General features: G+C 40.3%; 1 protein-coding gene across 1 annotated transcript in view; it reads left to right on the top strand.

Moving 5' to 3' along the window:
* The first annotated feature begins 1,487 nt into the window (after window positions 1-1,487).
* The window catches only part of HSPA4 (heat shock 70kDa protein 4), a 39,818-nt gene continuing 18,621 nt past the window's right edge, over window positions 1,488-22,684 (top strand). The window contains exons 1-7 of the mRNA XM_004686718.2: window positions 1,488-1,861; window positions 10,627-10,684; window positions 13,287-13,427; window positions 15,208-15,330; window positions 18,000-18,099; window positions 18,979-19,112; window positions 21,006-21,250. Of these exons, the coding sequence (XP_004686775.1) occupies window positions 1,755-1,861; window positions 10,627-10,684; window positions 13,287-13,427; window positions 15,208-15,330; window positions 18,000-18,099; window positions 18,979-19,112; window positions 21,006-21,250 (908 nt within the window). The 5' untranslated portion in view covers window positions 1,488-1,754. The remainder of the gene's footprint in view (window positions 1,862-10,626; window positions 10,685-13,286; window positions 13,428-15,207; window positions 15,331-17,999; window positions 18,100-18,978; window positions 19,113-21,005; window positions 21,251-22,684) is intronic.

Below are 22,684 nucleotides of genomic sequence, written 5' to 3' on the forward strand. Positions count from 1 at the left end.
TATTGCTGGTTTTTCCGGATAGGAAGCAGCCTTATTTTTACTGAGTGCTCCCCACTATGTGCATGTAACACCTGCCACTCGACTGGAGTTTTGTTAACTTGTCTAGCTTTAGAAGTGGCAGATTCAGGTTTTGTGGGGTTGAAGCTTATACTGTTGGGGGAACCTTTAAAAAAAAACACAATGGGGATGGAGTGGGGAATGGGATCAAAAATGGGGGGGCACTGGACTATGGTGAGGGTACACGGGTTAGTTGGCGATGGGAATTCCACGGGGATTACAACTAAGATGGGAAAAGGCAGAAAATGATGTAAAAATAAAATATTCTAATAAAAATTAATTTAAAAGCACACAAAGTGTATATTGAACAAGAAATTACAACAAATTCCCAAAGACTTGGGTTCATAGACCTTTTTTTCCTGAGATTGTTTTGAGCAGATACTTATGATAAATTGCTTCCTGAATGCAAATTAGCTATTCCTTTCCACCTGAAAAATCCGGTTAGAACTGCCCGTTCTTAGTGAAGCTTAAGACTTGCTAGCTTCCGCCCTCCCTGGTGGTGCAAGAGGTTTAAGCACAGCACTATTAAGCTATCTGCAGCCACTACAGCAGTTCTATCCCTGGCCAGGTTGCTGGCCCACATGGCATGGCAGACCTCTCCTGACCACCCGCTGCTCCCCATTCTGTCTCTGAGTATTTCAGTCAATCTGCCGGTTCTGCTCCCCACTGTGTCTCTGGTGAATCCTCTCATTCCCCCCACCCCGCCACCAACTACTTTGGCCTGCAGCCAGCTATTGTATGCATAAATAGGGATCTAGGTAGCATGTCATCTCTAAGTCCCTTGCGTACAGCTGGGGACAGTTGTTTGATATATGTCGGAAGCTGAAAGGCTTAGAAAGGCACCTTACTCCTCTCTAAGGACGAGAAATTTAGAGAAGAAGAAGCAAGGTTGAAAGAAAATACTAAGCGGTGGGACTGAGAGTGAATTCCTCCTCTTGGCTGCAGGGGGAGCTGTCTTTGACAGTGTGACCTAGGGCCTTGAACAGGGCCGCGTTCCAATGGCGGCCATCTCGTTTGCCGTTTAAACTACCCCGAAGGGAAACGGGGCCCCTAGAATTTTGGCGATTAGCTCCCATTTGGGTGGCGAGCATAAGGGTCCTATCACCAAAAATTTACATGAGATAAAGAAATAAAGAGGAAGTCGACTAAAGGCGCCTAAAGCCGACCCCTCTATTTTCTTCAGGAAGGGGAAGTGCTATGCTGCTCTTAGCAACAGCAGGAAGCCGAGGTGGCGGGTTCTTAGCGCAGTCGCAATTGGCCAGCTCGTCTCCCAATCAGCTTTCAGCAGCCATGTCAGTTCCCAGGTTCTCGAGCCTGCATATGACGTACGCACGTCCGGTGGGGGGGCCGGACTTCAAAAGGCGAAGCGGTCGAGTTGAGATCTCGCGAGAACATCCCTCTCCGTCGCAGTTCTCGCGTTGCAGTTTTAATCTCGTCGTAACGAGATCTTTCGAGATCTTCTCCGCCCCCGCTACCGGCGCCCCCTTTGCGGCCGCTGAGCCGGAGCCGGCCTGAGTACAGTCCTGCGCTGCGGTTTTCCTTCCAAGGACCCAGGCACTCGCGTGGACACCAGCAGTCCACCACAAGCCCAGGTCCCCCGACCCACGCGGCTTGCTTTCCGCGCGCCTGCCCCGCCGGGGTCCGTGTCCTGTCTCGCCGGCCGGACCCGGGCTTGAGCCCGATCTGTAGCCGGCGCCATGTCGGTGGTGGGCATAGACCTGGGCTTTCAGAGCTGCTACGTCGCTGTGGCCCGCGCCGGCGGCATCGAGACCATCGCTAACGAATACAGCGACCGCTGCACGCCGTGAGTGTGGGCCTGGCCGGCCGCGTGCACTGGGCGGGGAGGTGGCGCTTGCCGGGGTCTGCGACCCTCGCGGCTTGGGGAATGCGGTTTGGGGAATCAGCTCCATTCCGAACCGAGGGCCCAGTGGGTAGGGGATTCCCTCTGGGTGCCAGGAGTCAACTGCCACGATCCGCGGGGTGGGGTGTGCGCCAGGGGCGAGGCTTATCCTCAGCCCTCCGCCGGCTCAGCGAAGGCTATGAGCGGATACTGGGATCCGCGGAGGGCACGGGTCGGAGCTGGCGGGAGGGCAGGCCTGGACGTATGATGGATCAGGAGACTCTTTAGAGGGCAAAGGCGTGACCCGGGTCATACCGGAGCAAGCACGGACTTCTGAACTTCGCACACAGCAGGCGTTTAATGAAAGTTGAATTGATTGGCGTCTGGCACCCGCCGGGGTAGGTCGGTAGTACCGCCGGAGTCCCACGTGAGTGGGGGCGGGGCGGCGCGGGGCAGGACCCGTGGCCCCGGCTCCGAAAGGTCGGTGGGATGCCGCCGACACATACCGGCATCAGTAAAAACGATGTTTTTTGTTTTGTTTTTTTTTAACCATCTTTCCATCACTTTGGGTTTTCATGGCCTTTCAGTATATTGAACTACGTTGGGTCATTTTGTGCTACGGTTTGCGCACATCCATACCTCAACAAGGTTCCACTTTCACTGTAATACCTTCCAACCTGGGTGTTGGCCGCAGTTAATGAATGACTCAGGAACTCACTTAACTTCCTATATGTAAGTAAGTTAGTGGTACTGGTATAGACACAATTCTAAAAAAGCATGACTCACCAAGGTCTTTCCTTGGATAGAGTGTACTTTTTTTTTTATTTTTTTTTATTTTTTTTTATTAAAAAGTTTATTTTTACATCATTTTTCGCATTTTTTTTTCATCTCAATTGTAATCCCCACGGGTTTCCCATCACCAAATCACCCCTGTGCCACCACCATAGTCCCGTGCATTTCCCTAGAGTGTACTTTTTGAATACATAGAGATACCTTTTAATCTTTTTGTCTTGCTCTTGGAAAAAAAAGTTTTAAGAAGTTTTCTGTCATTAGCTTGGCTGTTGGAGGACTTGATGTTTTATCGCCCGCTTTCACTGTGAACTTTTGTTATGCTTTTTCCAGCCTGCTAGCCAAATTAGATTGCTAGGAGCCCAATTTTTGTTATCTGTAAAGCATAGAACCTTGCCCTTCCTGTTGTCAAATTCTGCTCGTTATTTCAGACCTAGTTCAGGTGCTTCCCCTGAAAACCCACCCCTAGCCCAAAGCAGCAATTTCTTTTTTTGTTTTTTAAGATTTATTTATTTACTTATTTATGCATACCAGAGCTGGGGTATAGACCAGAGGGGTGGAGGTGGGGGTGAGAGGATTCACCAGAGACAGATTGGGGAGCAGGACAGGCAGATTAACTGAAATACACTGCTGAGGGGTGGGGGGGGTGCGCGGAGGAGCCATTCGGAGAGGTCTGCCACACCATGTGGGTCCCCCCCCCCACAATGACTTCAGAGAGCTTCAGAATGCTGTGCTTAAAGAGATTAAACTCAGGTACTGTATGTTAATACTTATAAAGTGTACATTCCCAGGGATGTGTCTTAAGATTTTTTAAAGCACTGAAGTGTTTAAATAAGCATAAATTGGCCCTTCCTGTTGGCGCAACAGAATAAAGCGCAGCACTGCAAGCCAGTTGTAGCCACTTCCAGTGCAGAGTTCCATCCTCAGCCCCATAGGTGGTGTGACACACCTCTCCTGACCCACCTGCTGCTCCTCTTAGCAGTTTACTCTGTCAACCTGCCTGTTCTGCTCCCCACTCAGTCTCTGGTGAATCCTCTCACTGCCCCTGCACCTCTGGTCTGTACTCCAGCTCTGTATGCACAAATAAACTTTTTAAAAATAAGTACGCATAAATTACATTTAGATACTGTCTTCCTCACTGAGTCTTAGCTACCTTCCTCTGTATATAGTATTACTTAAGGAATTTATTTTTAAATATTTATTTATGCATACAAGGACTGGGGTACAGGCCAGAGATGCTGGAGGTGAGATAATCCACCAGAGACAGAGGGGAGCAGAACAGGTGGGTCCATTGAAATACACTGCTGAGGGGAGCAGTTGGTGAGACAGGAGAGGTCTGCCATGCCATGTGGGTCACCTCCGGGGTTTGGGATTAAACTCATGCGGCAGTGGCTGGTGATAGCTTGATAGTGCTGAGATTTAACCCCTTGCCCCACCAGGGAAGTCCTACTTAAGAAACTTAAAAAGGCTAGATAGAGTACAATGCTTATTATGTAATTTGGTCTTTGTCTGCCTAGAATTGCAAAGAGCAATTTAGCACCAAAGAGGAGAGAACCAAATATTGAATGATCAGTGTTCCTGTCCCTTCAGGTCCTTTTGCTTCTATATTTCTTTTAGGCAAGATCAACTACAACATTTTCACTGTGAATTTCATTATTAGAAACTGATGGTGAAAAAAATTTAATTTTTTCAAATTACAGTTCAACTTGTCTCAAAGAGGAAGTGATGGATGACCAGTTAAATGATGTTATTGTGACAAGAAAATACTACTTAAATACTTCCAATGATTTCACCTACCTTTCCTTTTTATTTTCTGTTATATTCCTCAAGAACTTATAGAAGTGCTATGTTGGAGTTGTGACTAGATAGAAAGATTGACTTTTGTTTGCGCTAGTGATTATGGGAGAATAGGTTTAGATTGCAGATACACATAAACTGTGATCTATGTTTGAGTGTAAGCATGGAAATGATGTATATAGGTTCTTATGGTTGGAAGTACCTAATTTAAAACTGTGTAACAGACATTGGATTCACTTTTTGTGGATCCTGCTGAGACACCCTGGCCTTTTTACAAAATTTAGCTTGCCTTCATTATAGCAGATAATTGAGTGCTTCTAATATGTTCTTGTACTAAGCACTGGAGGTATTCTGATGAACAAATAAACAAGGTCATGCATCATGGATATGACTAGTGGAAAAAAACTGATGCCTAACAGAAATACTTAGTTACTGGATGTGGAAAAGACCAAGTTGGGAGAGTACAGAAAACGGGGAGCCTAAATTAAATTCATTGTGGGGTGGAGATGGTAGACGCTTTCAAACAAGTGCCATTTAATTTGGTTACCTTGGGGCTAACTAGGAGTTTATCAGACCTTCGTGGGGTCTCAGAAAGAGCTGGTGGAGGGAGAGGGAATAGCAGCAAATGAGGAAGACCTGGAAGACCTGGAGGCAAGAGGCTTTGACATCGTAGCTAATCTTGAGTCTCTTAAGAGAATGGTATGGGATTAGTCTGGTTAGGAGTTAGGCAGGGTGGACAAGAATACATCAGGGCTTTGTAAATTATGTTAAGATTTTTTTTTTAAGGATCTATTTATCCATACAAGAACTGGGATACAGGCTAGAGTTACAGGGAGTGAGAGGATTTGCCAGAGATTGAGCGGGGAACAAAACAGGCAGACCTAATGAAACACTGCTGAGGGGAGCAGTGGACTGGTCAGGAGAGGTCTGCTGCCATGTGGGTCACCTCCCTAGCCTGGAATCACTCCTGCTGCAGTGGATGCAGATAACTTCGTAGTGCTGTGCTTTAACCTGTTGTGCCACCAAGGAGGACCCTATGTTAAGAATTTATATCTAGGCATGGTGGTTAAGGATATTTATCTATGTGCAATAGGTGGTGATCCAGTTTATATTTTAAAAATCCAGTTTATATTTTAAAAATGTGATTGCCTTTTTTGTGGAGAATGGAGTTACTTGAGAAGGACTACAGAAGTAGAGTTAAATTCTAAGGAGGTTATTAACATATTTAGCCCATGTAGGATTGATGTGGCCCCACTGTAGTGTTGTGGCTTGGGAAAGAAGTGTGGGTGGCTTTTAGATAAACTCTGGAGCTTTAAATTAAGGCTGTATGTGTTCACAATTTTTGAACATAGGGTTTGGTTGGAATAAGGTAGATAGTCTATATTTAGTTGGTGTACAGTAGAGAGGGTACAACTTTAAAGCTTCTTTGAATTTAAAAATGTCATTCACCAGGCCAGATACAAGAGGTGAACGTCTCAGTAAACATTTAGGGGAAAATGCTGTTGGACTGCCAAACATTAGAGAAGTTAATTGGGCCATGCTTCCAGAGTAGAAATCAGTTACTTGTAGAATAGTACTGTGTTGTAACATTTTTATCTGGAACAGAAGTGACTTATTCTACTTTACTGGAACTTGTGAAGATTATAATAAATTAAAACTGTGAACTCTGTAGAATTATTCCTGGCATATGGTAAATACTGCTTAGTGACCTGATATTTGCTGATACTGCTATAAATACTTTGGGCATTTTTATTAATACTTTATTAATGGATTAGATATTGGGACCGTAAAATTAAATCAATAAAAAATTATTTCATGGCCTATCAAATATGTATTTTTTATTGTAATGTGTAAATTTTAGCTAACTCAGGAATTTGCTGTGCTTTTGGAACTCCGTATGGCATAAAAATGATTTGTTTGGTCTGCTTGACAGCAGCCTTGTAGGATAGTTGATAGTTTGGGGGTAAGGCAGTAACCAGAGGATACTCTTTAAGATAGTCATCATTTCTCATTTCTGTGCCAGTTTTGCTTCTGTCTCTTTTGTAATAGTGTAAGTACTGTTGTACTGTTGTGGGTTCTCAGTAAAGCTCCTTTTTTTTTTTTTTAAAGATTTATTTATTTATTCTACAGAACTGGGGTACAGAGGATGAGGAGGTGCCAGAGATGCCGAGGGTGAGAGGATTCACTAGAGACAGAGTGGGGAGCAGAACAGGCAGATCAATGAAGTACACTGCTGAGGGGAGCAGCGGGCGGGTCAGGAGAGGTCTGCCTCGCCATGTGGATCACCTCCAGGGCAGGCAGGAATCGAACTCATGCGAAAGTGGCTTAAGCTTCTTCGTACTGTGCTTTAACCCCCTGCGCCACCAGGGAGGGCCAAAGCTCCTTTTCTTAAGAAGGTGAATTAGAGTTGCAGATGAATTAGAGTTGAAGGTGTCCTAGTGTTGAGAGTACTTCTACACCTATGTAAAAACATGAACCTAACTTTCGGGTATTGTTGCCATTGCTGCTGTTCACATCCCACTAGGATGTGCCCAAGTATTTGGTCTTACACAGAAAGGGTTAAGCTATTCTCTAGCTTAAAAAGACTTAAAAAGGATTTAGAAATTAGAGCAGAGAAATCGATTTGAATTAACTTGTAATGTTAACTTGTGATTTGCAAATAGACAGAAGTATCAAGCAGCAAGTGTCGAGTACTTATTTTTAGCGGCATTGAAATGGAATATACAGGAATAGTAGGTAGAGATTCAACATACATTTATGGCAAAATTATTAAGTACAGATGTAAAATATGCAGTTCAGAGATGAGATTATGTCACTGAGAGATGGAGTAATGAGAAAAGGCTGGAGTGTGACTTGACTAATTAGGATTTGAATAGGGACAGTCTGAGGGATGGTATAGAGGTAGGAATAAACGTAGTGTTTTTGGTAGGCAGTCCAGTGGTGTGCAGTGTGGGAATGGTCTCATAGTCCTGATTTTTGAAACCTGAATTCCATTGTTTATTACATTTTTGTGCATACTAATTGGACTTGAATCAGTTCTTCAGAAACTTGTGTCAATAAAATAGTTCTTTTCTCAAATGTATTTGGGAGTCTCAGTATGGAATGTTAGCACATTGCCTGTTACCTGGTGGTGCAAAGGGTTAAGCACAGCACTGCGAAGCTAGCCTGTTATTTGAACTTTCAGTGATTAAAGCTGTGGCATAAGGAGCTTGAATTGCTTGACTGAAATAGAGGGTTTTTTATATAGGTGGAGATTGAATAGACTGGGCAAGATTTTGGAAGTTCTGGAGAGAGAGAAGTACATATGTTTCTTTTAAATGTCTTGCTTGCTACATGTCAAAATCCTGACAACAAATCCTGTTGTCTTCAGCCACGGAAGACAACAAAGTATATGTTGAGGGTAAGCAAACTGAATGGGGTTTATAGCTTCTGCTTATTTTAGGATTAGTACTTTGGATTGTATGTGAGCAGTTACCTAAATGGCCACCAATAGAGTGGATGAATGTGGAACTACAGATACTTTTTATTTTCTTTATACTGTTAGAATTTTCTAGAAGGTGCTTGCAATAGAAAGCACTGAACTTGGTTCCTAATAGCTTAATCTTACTGGATTTCCTTCCCATTAAGGAGTAACTTTCTTGTGTAAACTTTTAGTTCACCAAAGGCAGTCTTAACTCTGCATACTCCATGTAGGCCTTTAGCCTAAGCCAAATGATTGACAAAGCTGTGTCTCTCTAAAAACTCCCACATTTGAATTTCTAGTGTGTAACTCACTGATGACTTCATTCCCAATTAAGTTATAAGATTTTATCGTTCATTGTTTCCTGCCGCCTTATTTTCAAACTTTCATCTCGATTACTAACTCAGAGAATAGAAAGGATTTATATTTTCAACTTTCCTGTTGACATATCACAGGAAATCATCAGTATTATGTCTACATAGTTTTTATGTTCTAAGAAAACATTCTCAATAGTCACCTTTTGTAGTAAAGGGAGAATTCTTAAACTGTTTCTACTTTGCTGTCTATTTGATTGATTTGAGCACATGTGCAGTAAGAGCGCTCAGCCTCTCAAATCAGTGTGGGTCTGTCCAGATACTTTTTCTGCCTTTTTAGTTGTGTCACCTCTCTCTTGCTTAACCACTCTGAAATTCAGTTTGCTCATTGCTCTAAACTGAGGAATATTACGGCACCAAACTCATAGCTAGTATAAAGATTAAATTTACGTTGAAGGGCTATGTCAGAGACTGACTCATGATGATTGCTGTCACATTAGCTGTTACAGCTCCAGGGAAGCCCTGGTCTGAGTTTCATAGAAAAATTGTACTGACTAGTGTGCTGTGAAAGTTCTGCTTCAACTTTTCAAATTGTCTCTAAAACTTAGTCATCTTTACTAGCCATCTTTAAACTCATCTCCCAATGAGGAATTGAAACTCTTGCTACTTTGATTTTAAAATGACAGTTGAATGGTAGTCATTGGCACAAATTGATAGCAGTTTTCTGAAGGGCGTATGGACTGTGATAAATGAGATATTTAAATGGTACTTGGGGCTGTTTTTAGAGTTTTTAAATTTAAATACTGTTTTTTTTTAAAGAATAATTTTTATTTATGCATACAAGAATGGAGGTGAAGACCAGAGATGCGGGGGATAAGAGGATTCACCAGATAGTGTGGGGAGGCAGAACAAGTGGATCAACTGAAATACACTGCTGAGGGGAGCAGTGGATGAGACAGGAGAGGTCTGCTGCCCCATGTGGGTCAGTTCCCTGGCTGGGGATAAAGCTCGGCACTGGGGTCCAATGTGTATAATTTTTGAGGGGATAATCTCAGTGACAATTTTGGTCCACAGAGCTGAGGGTGCAGAGACATCTTATGAAATCCCAGGTTGTGCCGTTCTAATACAGGACACAGCTGCCCACAGTGCTCGGGAGATTGGGTCATGGGAGCTTTTAGCTATTGTTTGGAAAGGGCCCAAAGGCACCGAGAGACCCAGCTCTGCCAGTTTATCTCCAAGTTTATTTACTATCATCCTAATCAGATAGTTGCTTATTTAATGTAGTCAGACTTGAACCAAGACAGTATTCTTGTTTTTAAAAAATACTCAAAACAGCAGGTTTGTTATAAAAAGGAAAAGAAACTCAAGGATGTTTGCACAGACACAAGTGGGCAGTAAGAGCTGTCCCTGAGAGATACAGGTTAAAAGTGAGGTGTAAACAGTTTTGGAAGCAGAACTTCTGCTGCTGCTTTACAAAGGGAGAAGGTTGGTGACAAAAAACACCTGCATAGTCAAAGGTGGGTGGGGAGAGCTGCTGCCCAGAGTCTCCTATTCTTTATTTTTTTAAAGATTTACTTATTTATGCATACAAAAATGGGTACAGGCTAGAGATGCAGGGGATGAGAGGATCCACCAGAGACAGAGTAGGGGAGCAGAACAGGCAGATCTACTGAAATACATTGTTTGAGAGGAGCATTGGTTGGGTCAGGAGTGCTCTGCGGCACCATGTGGGTCACCTCCCTGGCTGGCATTGAACTTGTGCTGCAGTGGCTGTGGATAGCTTCATAGTGCTGTGTTTTTTTTTTTTTGTTTTTTTTTTAAAGATTTATTTATTTGTGCATACAGAACTGGGGTACAGGCCAGAGGCTCAGGGGCGGTGAGAGGCCCCACCAGAGACAGAGTGGGGAAAAGAACAGGCAGATCAACGAAGTACACTGCTGAGGGGAGCAGGCCAGGAGAGGTCTGCCACGCCATGTGGTCACCTCCGGGGCAGGTGGGAATCGAACTCATGCGGAAGTATCTTTAGATTCTCAGTGCTGTGCTTTAACCCGCCGCGCCACCAGGGAGGGCCAATAGTGCTGTGTTTTAACCCGATGGCCACCAGGGAGGGCCCAATATATATGACTTTTTAAACTAGGACTCAGAAGTCTTGCTTGCTATGGGTTTGGATGTAATGTTGCAATAAAGGTAGATGACTTTAAATGAAAAGTTTTATTTTAAAATAAGTTCAAGGGGTTTCAGTAGACTATGGTAGAGCTTACATCAGAGGAGGTGTGAACCTGTACCTCCAAATCAGATACAGTCTTATAAACCAATGTTACCTCAATAAAAAATAAATTTGATGTTTAAATGCTTGTTTTGTCTTCTAGGGCTTGCATTTCTTTTGGTCCTAAGAATCGTTCAATTGGAGCAGCAGCTAAAAGCCAGGTAGTGTTTTGTTTTTTCTTAAAATGATTATTTCTCTGATTTGTCTATTCTTCCTTTCAGCAACTGTTTGAGTGCTGATTATGGTAGACTCTTAAGTGTACAGCCGAGAGAGAGTTCTTACCCTTAATCATGCATTTGAGTGAAAAACAAATAACTTAAATAATTTAATTTGATGCAAAACTACTAGGATACATTTTACCTAGCAAGATACTATATTTAAGCAGGATATTATTCACTTCTTCTGGTCGAATCCCTGGGGTGGCCAGCAACCTGCAGAGCAACATGCCCAAGTTTTATTGTGACTACTGTGGTACATTCCTCATCCATGACTCCATCTGTGAGAAAGACACCCTGCAGTGGTAGGAAACAGAATATAAAAGACTCCTGTCAGAAATGGATGGAAGAGCATGCTCCATGGTAAAACAACTGCAGCACTTCAACAAGGGAAGATTCCTCTTCCTCCAGTCTCTGTTCCTCCTCCTGGGGGGGGGGGCAGTGAACCCATCTTCTTGCAGTCTGCTGGGTCCTGTACCCTGGTAAGATGCCAGCACCCCATATGGGGAATTCCACCCATGATTCCAGTGATGCACCCTAGTAGGAACTGCTCCTGGAATGAGGCCACTTAGGAGAGGCCACATGGCACTGATGCCTGGACACCCCAGTGATGGGACCTCTTGCTCTATCCATGATGTGCCCACCTGGTCAGGAGTGACTTGGATAGGAGCAAGAACTTCTATCAGTTTTATTTTACTTGTTCTACTTCACAAACAGAGCATGGTGCTGTGACTCCTGAGAGTTTTCTAACAGCATGACAAGAGAAGACTTGCTCCCCTTCCTATCAGAGAGGGAATAGTTTTGGAGGGGACTAAGTAAGATAAAAAGAAGAAACGACAGTGTTCATTTGTATTGTGAAATGGGGAAATAAAATTGTTAACCCTTTCAGTTGAAGAAAACCATACAGACTTACTTGTTCCTTGATATTTTCAATGTTCCTTAAAGTCTGTCTTTTGGCCTTATACTTAGAATCAATATTGTCTCTAGATTTGATCTTGGTAATCACTTTATACAGTCATTATTAAAGTAGGAGGAAGAAAAGAATTTCCTGCCTTACGAGAGAAATGCGCTCTAGGAAGAACTTTGTCTTTTAGAATTTCTTCAGTGGTGTGTCTGAATTTGATCTTATTTTAACTTGAGAGAAAGTAGCTACTACAAAGTGTGCTTAAAGAATGAAGTACATAAAGGAATGTAGCACACATAAAGTGGTCACTAGTTTATTTGCAAGTCAAAAACCTGGCATGTTTGCTGGTTTCTGAGTGACCAGAATATCAGGACTTCATCAGTTCTTTTATCCTGAGTGTAAAATGAAGGACTTGATATATTTAACCTTTCTAAGGTTCAGTCCAGAGCACCATGTCAAATGAATAGTTAACTGTCTTTTTCTGGGTGGAACAGAGTCTAAAATTTATAAGCCTTGAAAATAATGGTTGGCTAACTGATTTTTACTAATTTGGGTGTTCTGTAATCTCATTTTCAGTAAGTTCAAGATCTCTTGGGCAGAGATAACAAGTACAAAACTACTGTGAATAATCTTTCCTTTAAAACTCCTATAAATTCTTTCTGATTCTAAACTTTTTCATTGTGAATAGTTACTGTATCAAACTGACTGCCTGGTTCTAGGTTGATATAGTTATTGTGATCCTGAGTTTCTTCTTGGCAGCCTTACTTGGGAGGCCTCATTGTTTCACAAAGGACTCTTGTGTGAACATTTTGACATAGCTGACAGAGAAGCTCAGCAGTTTTTCCTGTAGAGGCTTGTTATACTTCACTCTTGCATTTGGAAAGAGGAGCCTATAAATTCTAAACACATTTATTTTTAGAGTTTTTCCATGTATTTGCTAACATTAAAAATACATAGTTTATTCTAAGAAATTAGAAAATACAAATATCAAGTTACCCATGCTGCCATTACTGTTAGTTTCTTAATATCTAACCTTTGTATTGTTTTTAAGCATATAAATCTTTCTGTTTCCCTCCAAAAAAGCAAGATCATACTAATACCATACACCTCCTGTTTCCAACATCCTGAACAGTCTCACCCACTACATGGATAAATCAGTTTACTTACCTGTTTCCGTGGTACTGACTGATTAGACTATTTCCAGTCTGCTCTTGCTATAAATACTACTCTGTTGATACCTTCTTGCATTCATCCTTGTTTGCCTAGTGTCTTTTTTTCTTGTCTGTGTATTTCACTAGAGTTTCTGAATTGACAGACTAGCTATTTAAAAAAAAAAAACTCATTTCTTATATATGTTTACTAGAAGTTTAAGAAAATAATGAGGGTAATGAATAGTCTGTTTTCATGAAGATGCAGAACAAGCTAGTCCCTGCCTCTGTGTAACTTATTCAGAACTCTTGCCCTCATTTCAGATGCAAGTAAGCATAATTCTGACTGAGTTTAGTGCTAAAGAAAACTACTTCAGAAGAAACTTAACTGTGGGGTTAAAATGATGCAAATTTAATCTGAGGCGGTTGAATTTTTTTCTCTACTGTAGTGTGTTTTAATTTTTTCATTCCTTAACTCTGGTATTATTTTTCTTAGGTAATTTCCAATGCAAAGAACACAGTCCAAGGATTTAAAAGATTCCATGGCCGAGCATTCTCTGATCCATTTGTGGAAGCAGAAAAATCCAGCCTTGCATATGATATTGTACAGTTGCCCACTGGATTGACAGGTATAAAGGTAAGGTTCTCAAAATAAGCCTATGATTAAAAAGCAGCATTTTGTTTTTTTCATGTCAGCATATGTCTGTACCATCCTACTTTGAAAGTGCTTACAAATAATTGGGAAACTTTTGCTAGTAAAAAACATTGGGCATTTTGAGGATTGATGTAGATTTTGTTTGGGAAACATAAATGGCACTGTTAATGTGAATTGAATGCATAGGTGGTGGTGACTTGAGGTTAGGTTTGAGGTTAACACTTCCATTGTTGCTTGTTTTATGTGCTGATGCAGCAGTCTTGTGTGATTTTAAGGAAAGACTACTGGAAGTGTGAGAAAAATCAACATTTCAATATTATTAGCCAGCTATGTGGGTATCATTTTGACAATAGTAGAAGTTAGATTGGAAAGGAAAGACTTAAAATTGGGAGAAAGGAAGTCTAATCTTTGATATCTCTGGAATAGCTAAAAGTCTTTGTGAAGCATGCAGTGAAGTGGATGGGTACGGTGGATATAACTACCTTGTATCTATCTGGAGGTGTCCGGAAGACTGTTTGAGCTTTTCAGGCAAATTAGTTTAGAGAAAGATTTAGTGATTGAGTTACCACAGTTAGAGAAATGAAGTTCTTGGGAACAGGCATCAAAATTGAACACATGATGAGGATTGTGGAGAAAAGGTGGGTAGTTGTGCCATTATAGCTGATAATTCAGTTGGATTTAGAGGTGAAGAATTAGGGTAGCTGAAGAGTGATTGCTGGGTTTACTCAGCTCATCTGTGGTATTAATCTCAGAAGTTTGTATGTCCTAGTAAGGGATAAATGTGGATAGCAGGGAGGAGAAAAGGAAAAGAAGGTGAAGGAATGGGGGATTATTTAGGGTTAAAAAAGAAACAGGAGAGTTGCTGTGCAGATTTAGTCATGCATTAAAACTCAAAGAAAAAACCAACTAGGGAGAAGATGCACAAAGCAGAGGAATTGACTAAGAATTAATAAACACATAGCAGGGAGGACCGGGCAACTTGAAAGGGAGGAATATTTTCTCATCTTTATCATGAAATAAAATGAGTAACTTAAATTCTAAATCAGAATAAAATGTAGTTGGAATGGGAAGTGAGCAAGTTAGAAGGCGGCGTTCAAGCTGAGTTAGAGCTGTGCCTGAGAGGGATATTATCTGGTCTGGAATGTACTTGGGGAATGTGAGCATTGGGATGGGGCTTATTCTGTACAGTCTGTCAGTGTCTGAAATTTGTGAATCTTGTCAGTTGCAGACTTTTATCCAGGACAGAATATTACAAAACTTGATTCATCATTTATTTTTGAATTCAGTACATATTTATTGTGCCAGGTCTGCCCTAGGTGTTGGGGCTATAACTGAAGAAATGTGACAAAAACCATCTCAATTGGGGAGATGATAGTAAACTCAACAAAGGAAATAAAATAAAATAAAAATAGAGTATGTTAAATAGTAAAATAGTTTCCATCTTTAGTCCCTTTTTTGAAGACGCCAAGTGAGTCATGGTAAGCTGTTTCAGTTTGCTTTGATCCAGATAGTTTAAAGTTGTGCTGGTGGTCTCACATACTGTTTACATACTGTTCCTTATCTCCAAGTACTGTGTGTGACAAGCTTGTTAAAAAGTTACAAGTGACTTTTAAGTTAAGTTATATTTGGTACCCAAATTAGATGTCTCTCTTTGTCTCTTGAGATAGTGTTCCACTGAGGATGCGAGCTATTTGCTCATGTCTGCATTTAGGATTTAAAAACTATAAGAATTCTATATCTTTGTTTGTTGTTTTAAATATAGGTGAAATACATGGAGGAAGAGCGCAATTTTACTACAGAGCAAGTGACCGCCATGCTTTTGTCCAAACTGAAGGAGACTGCAGAAAGTGTTCTGAAGAAACCTGTTGTAGACTGTGTTGTTTCGGTGAGTTTGATCCCTTCAAATAACTTGTGTGAAGAAACAGAAGCTCTTAGTTGCCAATAAATTTGCTTTTTTATTCCTGTTGTAATGATTATTTTAAGAATTTAGCAAACTGGTCTTCATTGGACAGTTTATACTGCTCCCTGGTTTTTGGTCAGGACTCCTATGTTATTCGGTTAAAGAAGCTTGCTTCATGAATTCCTTCCTATACCTAGTATGATGCCTAGCCTCCAGTAGTTGTTAGTTGCAACTCAGCTAATGTGTGAATTGTTGAGTTAGTTGAGTACTAATGCTTAAAGAAAGATTTATTTATGGATATAAGAATTAGGGTATAGGCCAGAATTGGGGGGAGGGGCAGTGTGAGAGGATTTACCAGAGACAGAATGGGGAGCAGAATCTTGTCTTTTCTTTGTTCTTACTTGGATGGAAACCTGTTTATTTATAGCTTTTGTGTGTTGAAGTTCTTTTGGAATGTTCAATTTTTGGTGGATATTTTAGCTTTTGCTAATGACTCTTCAGCAGTTGTCTGACATTTTAGCTCTGTGGTCTCTTTTGTACTAATGTTGGTACATTAATTGCAAAGCAAAGGACTATTAGTTATTTACCTTATAGTTACCTGGTAGATCCATTGTCCTGGTCCTGGCTACCTAGAAAATAAATCTCACATGTCAGGAATAACTGAATTGTTGGCTATGTGACCCCTACATTCTGGAGATGCAAAGAATAAAAATACTGTTTTTCTCGTCAAAGAGTTCATATGCACTGCAGTCATGATATTTATTAGTTTTTGCCTTTTCCCAAATCTCTAGTGGTCGCTCAGATTTCCCCTTCCCCGTGCCCTTAACTTTTTTTAAAGATTCATTTTATCTATTTATACAGGATTTATTTTATCTATTTACGCATACAAGGACTGGGGTGTAGGCCAGAGATCTGTGTGTGGGGGGTGGAGTGAGAAGATTCACCAGAAAGCATAGGGAGCAGAAACAGCAGATCTACTGAAATACACTGCTGAGAGAACAGCCAGAGAAACAGGATCACCTCCCTGACTGGGGATCCAGGATAGAACTCATGTTGTAATGGCTGGCAGTAGCTTGATAGCGCTGAGCCTTTAACTCCTGCACCACCAGGGAGGCCCAAACTGTCTGTCTATCTGTATTTACTCATTTATTTTTTGATGGTATAAGTCATTTTTATTCAAATACTAAATACTTAAAAAAATAATATAATAATTTATTTTCCCATCATTTTGTGCCTTTTTCTATCTCAGTTGTAATCCCTGTGGGCTTCCCATCACCAAATCACCCGTGTGCCATCACCATAGTCCAGTGCGCTTTCCTCCCCCACTGTATTTGTTCCCATTCCCCATTCTGCCCCTGTAAAATGTCTCTGGTATATAGTTGTTCATTATTATTTTCTCCCCTGAGAAATAATACTCCTGCTATGAGTGAAACCATCTGGTATTTTTTCTTTTCTTTCTGGCTTATTTCACTAAGTAGGATCCCTTCCAGCTCCATTCATGTTGCCCATGAAGTTAATTGTTTAAGAATCTTAGTAGTAGAAACAACCCTCTCCCTGCTATGTTTAAAAAAATCAGTTAATTGTATAAAGGGTTGTGTAGGAAACTTCACCACCCTAAGTAGTTTTTCCTTCTCAGAGATTGCCAGTTTTACCCATTTGTTGTAGAGCTTTTCAGAGGTACTGTATACTCAAGTATGTATAGATCCTTTATTTCATTTTTCTTCTGACAAGTTTTAGGTCATTTATTTTGCACTTATTCCATAACAGGAAGAAATACTTCACTTTTTTTAATGGCTGTAGAGTTGCAATTTATGCATGTTCCATTATCTGTTAAACCAGTCTATTTTTGTTGGCTAACTGGTTTGCTTCCTTTTTTTTTTTTTTTGGCAATGAATGCTACTTTGAGTAGACTTGAACTAATACTAGTTTGCTTTTATGTGATAAGTTTGTAGTATTTACAGAGTTCCTAGAAATGCAATTATGAATACAAACATGTATGTTAGTTTAACAACTGTTGTTTAATTTCCCTTTAAAGAATTTATACTAATTTACTCTTTCACTGGCACAGTGAGTAATAGTTTCAAAGTGTATGCGTTTTTAATATTTTACTGAATAGGTGGAGTTGAGTATTTTAAGATTTTAGAGCCCTTTGTCTTTATCTTTCTGTGAGTTCTAAACTTCACTCATATTGATTTTTATGGTCTTCATTTTGATTTGTTGTTCTTCATATATATTAATTTCCTCTTTGCCCTTCTATGATGTGAGTTGCAAGTATTTTCCCCCAGTTGATCATCAGAACTTTTTTTAGCTGAATATATTAATCCCTTGCTCCTTATATTCTTTCTATATTTAGAAAATTCTTTCCTACATTGATACTAAAGATTCCTCTTCATTTTGGTACTCTGTGATTTTTTTATTTGAAATATATTTTGGTATAAAGTGTGTAGTAGGATACAACTTTTTTACCCCCCCGTGTGACTATTTGTTCCAACAGTACTGACTATCCTAAATTTTCTCTACTAGCTTGAAAGTCTTCTATTATAATATACAGAATGTTTTTGTAGATATTTGGGGATATTTCTAAGTTACTGTGGTTTGGCCTGTTAAGTAAAGAATTTCTATAATAACACTAAACTTCCAAATACTTTTTTTAGGTTCCTTGTTTCTATACTGATGCAGAAAGACGGTCAGTTATGGATGCAACACAGATTGCTGGACTCAATTGCCTCCGATTAATGAATGAAACTACTGCAGGTGAGAGAGACATTAAAAGAATTTTTTTGACTTGTTCAGTCTTGAAGTTTGTGAAATCTGAAAACTCTAAGGTTTCTTATTTTTTTTCCCTTGGATCATTTATCTGTGTGTCATAGAATTCATCATTGTTAATATGTTACATAGTCACATAATGGCTTTTGTGTTGGGAACTGCTATTTTTTTTTTTAATGATTTATTTACTTATGCATACAAGAACTGGGGCACAGACCAGAGGTCCAGGGCGGGTTGGGGAGGTGAGAGATTTCACCAGATACAGAGTGGTGAGCTGAACAGGCAGATGTATTGAAATACATTGCTGAGGGGAGCAGTGGGCAGGTTGGAAGAGGTCTGCAGTGCTATGTGGGTTAGCTCTCTGGCCTGGTATCAAACTCATGCTGCAATGACTATGGATAGCTTCATAGTGTGTGCTTTTATCTGTTGTGCCACCAGGGAGGGCCTGGGGAACTGCTTTTTGTCTGACTTGTGGACTGGTAGAGTCAGAAATGTGCTGTAAAAGAAAATTCCAGGGAATATAGGATATATAGTAATGTTGAGATGGCACAGGGTGGAAGAAATTTAGGAAACAAATAACGTACAGTTGGGCAAGTGTTTTGGAAAAAATTGCCACACTCATTGCAATTGGAAATTGGTAGTGTTCAGGCAACCTAACTGAATGTCAGCATTTAACTCTTGGGAGTTAATGTGCTCCATGAATAAATTATGCAAAGCTTATAAAGAATTTGATTTTCTCAGGAATTCAGAACACATACAGCTCCATTCACTATACACAAAATTGTTTTTCACTGCTAAGTGAGCTTGAAGTTTACTATTTAAATGATAATAGCCATGTTAGAATTCTTTTTTTCTCCCTAAATGTAGTTGCTCTGGCATACGGAATCTATAAGCAAGATCTTCCTGCCTTAGAAGAGAAACCAAGAAATGTAGTTTTTGTAGACATGGGACATTCTGCTTATCAAGTTTCTGTGTGTGCGTTTAATAGAGGAAAACTAAAGGTATGTATTTTTTCCAGAAGACTATTGCAAGTATATGGTAATTAGAAGTTTATGAGAGACAATTAAATAATTGGCTAAAGAATTTTGTTCACTATTGGAAACTTTCTGTGAGTCATCTGAACTAGAAACTAGGTATGTAGGGGTGGAGTAGAAGTTAGAAGCCCAAAATAATTGTAGTAAGTGTTGGCATGGTGTGTGGCAAGAAAATAGACCTTGTGGAAAAAGCTTTGAAAGTGCGAAATTATGCAGTTTTTTTAGGAGTAATGTTTTTGTCTGTATTGGTTTAAATTCATGTCTTACAGAACAGAGGGGAAGCGCAAGCTCCTTTGCATAGAAATACGGGACAGCATCATACCACAGGGCCCATAGGAGTGGTTGGAGACAGTGCTTTCCTTGGGAACAGCAGTTCTAATCCCAGGAATGTTTTTTGCCAGAAGACTGGGCAGTTAGAACTCCCATCCACTCAGTTTGGTTCCAATTTCCTATAATTCCCCCTCCTGGAACTGTGACTCAGGGGAGGATCCCATATAACATTGTAAACATACAAAATCTATATTACATGTGCTTCAGTTTGGTGTTAGCTAGTCAGTTGGGTCCTGTATCTCAGGAGCCTTGCCCAGTTTCTCAAGCCACCCCTGCCCTACCTGGACAGAACCAGAAACAGGCACGGTCTCCTGTCTTGGTGGGAACCAACAGACAGGGCCCAGGCCTCAGCATCCACTCTTACTCTAGAGTCATGTATGTCTCTGTGTGCGTACCTACACACGTGCATGCACACAGGCAAGTATACAGAGGAAGAATCTGTAGGTACAAAGGGAGGCGTCGTGTCAGATGCTAGACAGCTGGGGGCAGCTCTAGCTTATAGGTAGATTGTCCTCTAGTCTCCTGTGATGGTGGTATTGCACTAAGCTTGGCACCCAAGGTCCACAGCCAGAGTTGATTACAGTGCACATGCCAACATTAGATAGGCACTAGCTGCATCAAGTGAGGCCATGCAGATGAGGCATTTGTAATGGTCCCTGTGATGCTGCTGCCATCATAGTAATTCCCTGACTGAATCTTTAGGACCTCAAATGTTAACACCAACTGTTCTGATAGGATTCTTTAACATGTAGTTTCTTGGCATCTTTTACATTGGAGGATTGAGTATTCTGAGGAAAGGATAGGAGGACTAGAACTTTGATGTCTAAAGAAAGTAATCTAGGAATAATAATTTAGACTGCTGGAAATCTTAGAATTCTGGAGAAAGCTGTTTTGTCACAGAGAAATTGAGCACTGTTCAGGCAAGAAAGGGCCAGACGGGGTTAACAGTCAGAGCTGATTTGCTGGTACAAGCCATTTCCATAGTGAGTTATATCAGTTTTCTAGCTATATGATTTTATGTACCACTTGTTTAAGCACAAGGGTTTTTTTTTTTTTTTTTAAGATTTATTTAATTTTGCATATAAGAACTGGCAGAGGATTCACCAGAGACAGATGGGTAGCAGAACAGATAGAAATACTGAATTCAGCACACTGCTGGGGGAGCTGCATCTTGGTATTCATTTTTGTGATAATGATTAGCCTATAACTGTATGTCAGTGACATATTAGTGTATTTGGCCTTCACTGTATAATTGTTGTTTGGAGTCAGATTAATATAATGGAGGGAGCTAAATTTTGAATTTTTCTTCTACTTGTTAGCTCTGTGACCTGAAAATTATCTGATCTGCCTAGGCTTGTAGCATTATCTGAAAATTGGAGATCACAGTTTTATTTGCTCAGTGGTGGTAACACTGATTAAATGACACATGCACATTGTCTTGCTTCAACCCCCTTTTATTACAATTTGCCACTGAAATATGATAAAATTTTAAAATTGGTTAATTTTTGGATTATCTTTTTGTCTGCTAAGGTTTTGGCCACTGCGTTCGACACAACATTGGGAGGCAGAAAATTTGATGAAGTGTTAGTAAATCACTTCTGTGAAGAATTTGGAAAGAAATACAAGCTAGATATAAAGTCCAAAATCCGTGCATTATTACGGCTGTCTCAGGAGTGTGAGAAACTCAAGAAATTGATGAGTGCAAATGCTTCGGACCTTCCCATGAATATTGAGTGTTTTATGAATGATGTTGATGTATCTGGAACTATGAACAGGTAACTGTCTTAATATTTTGATGATACAATGAATTATGATCCCCCCTACCATTCCACTTGTATTAGCTATAACTAGCTAATTATTGAAATCATGTTTGTATTGTAAAACTGGAATTCTGCAGTTAAAAATTGGGGACCGTTCAGGATCCTGCTTTTCATGTGAAGGTTGGGCGTGGTTATTTAGTAGTGTGGACTAATGTTTCATGTGTGTGCATTGTCCATTAGTTACTAGTTTTCATAAAATCTGTGTAAAGTGTTTAGTGCAGAATTAGTAAATTTGATACAGTAATTCAGAAACTGACATTTGGAGTAATTAAGGATCACCGACTATAATGGTTCTGTTTGTACAGTGCTACAAGATTTGTGGATAATTGACATTTCAGATTATCATCAGAAACATCCAGAATATTTTTGTTTTCTGATTGGATTGAGTGGGTGATGATAATGACATACTTTTCAGGATTTGAACTTTTTTGGTAGGGTTTAGTAGGAAAGATTGATGAATTGCGTTGGGAAGTGTTCCCTGAGCTTTCTTCAAAAATTGGAGACGGTATTAAAATTTGCTTCTAATCTTCCATGTAATTAGATTTTTTTTACTAAGGAACAGGTGTGTGTGTGTGTGTGTGTGTGTGTGTGTGTGTGCGCGCGCGCGTGCGTGCATGCACATGCCAGGGGTTCTAGGAATAAGGATGTACTGATATGTGTCTTGGAAATTGTGGGATGTTAGCTGATAATAAGAGCCAACTAATACTTGTAAGTAGTTTATACTCTTTAAAAACTAACCTCTGTTAATTAACCTCTGTGTAGCCTTTTTTTTTTTTAAAGGAAATACATTGATACTGTATCAACATTGTCAAGATCAAGAGCTCATAACTGTCTCATTTACTAATTTTATAATCATGGTTCTTGGTATTGACAAGCCATCTTTTTTTTTTTTAACTATGAAACCATATTATTTCTTCTAATGAAAGTCTTTCAAAAATTGCAGTGAAACTGACATATCATTTCATTCATTCATTTATTTTATGCATACAAGAACTGGAGTACAGGCCACAGATGTGGGGGGGGGGGTGAGAGGATTCACCATGACTGAGTGGGGAGCAGAACAGGCAGATCCACTGAAATACATTGCTGAGGGGACCAGTAGGTGAGACAGGAGAGGTCTGCTGCAACATGTGGGCTGGGGACCAAACTCGTGGTGCAGTGGCTGCAAATTTCTTTATTGTGCTGCATTTAACTCATTACACCACTAAGGAGGGCCCCATTTCATTTTCTTTTTCTTTTTAAATTATTTTACAACAGTTTATTTTTACATCATTTTGTACATTTTTTTCCCCATCTCAATTGTAATCCCCGCAGGTTTCCCATCACCAAGTCACCCGTGTGCCATCACCATAATCCCATGCACTTCCCTCCCTAACCCTCTGTTTTTGA

Source organism: Condylura cristata, unplaced genomic scaffold, assembly GCF_000260355.1.
Source record: "Condylura cristata isolate star-nosed mole 26May11 unplaced genomic scaffold, ConCri1.0 scaffold00021, whole genome shotgun sequence".
Lineage (NCBI taxonomy): Eukaryota > Metazoa > Chordata > Mammalia > Eulipotyphla > Talpidae > Condylura > Condylura cristata.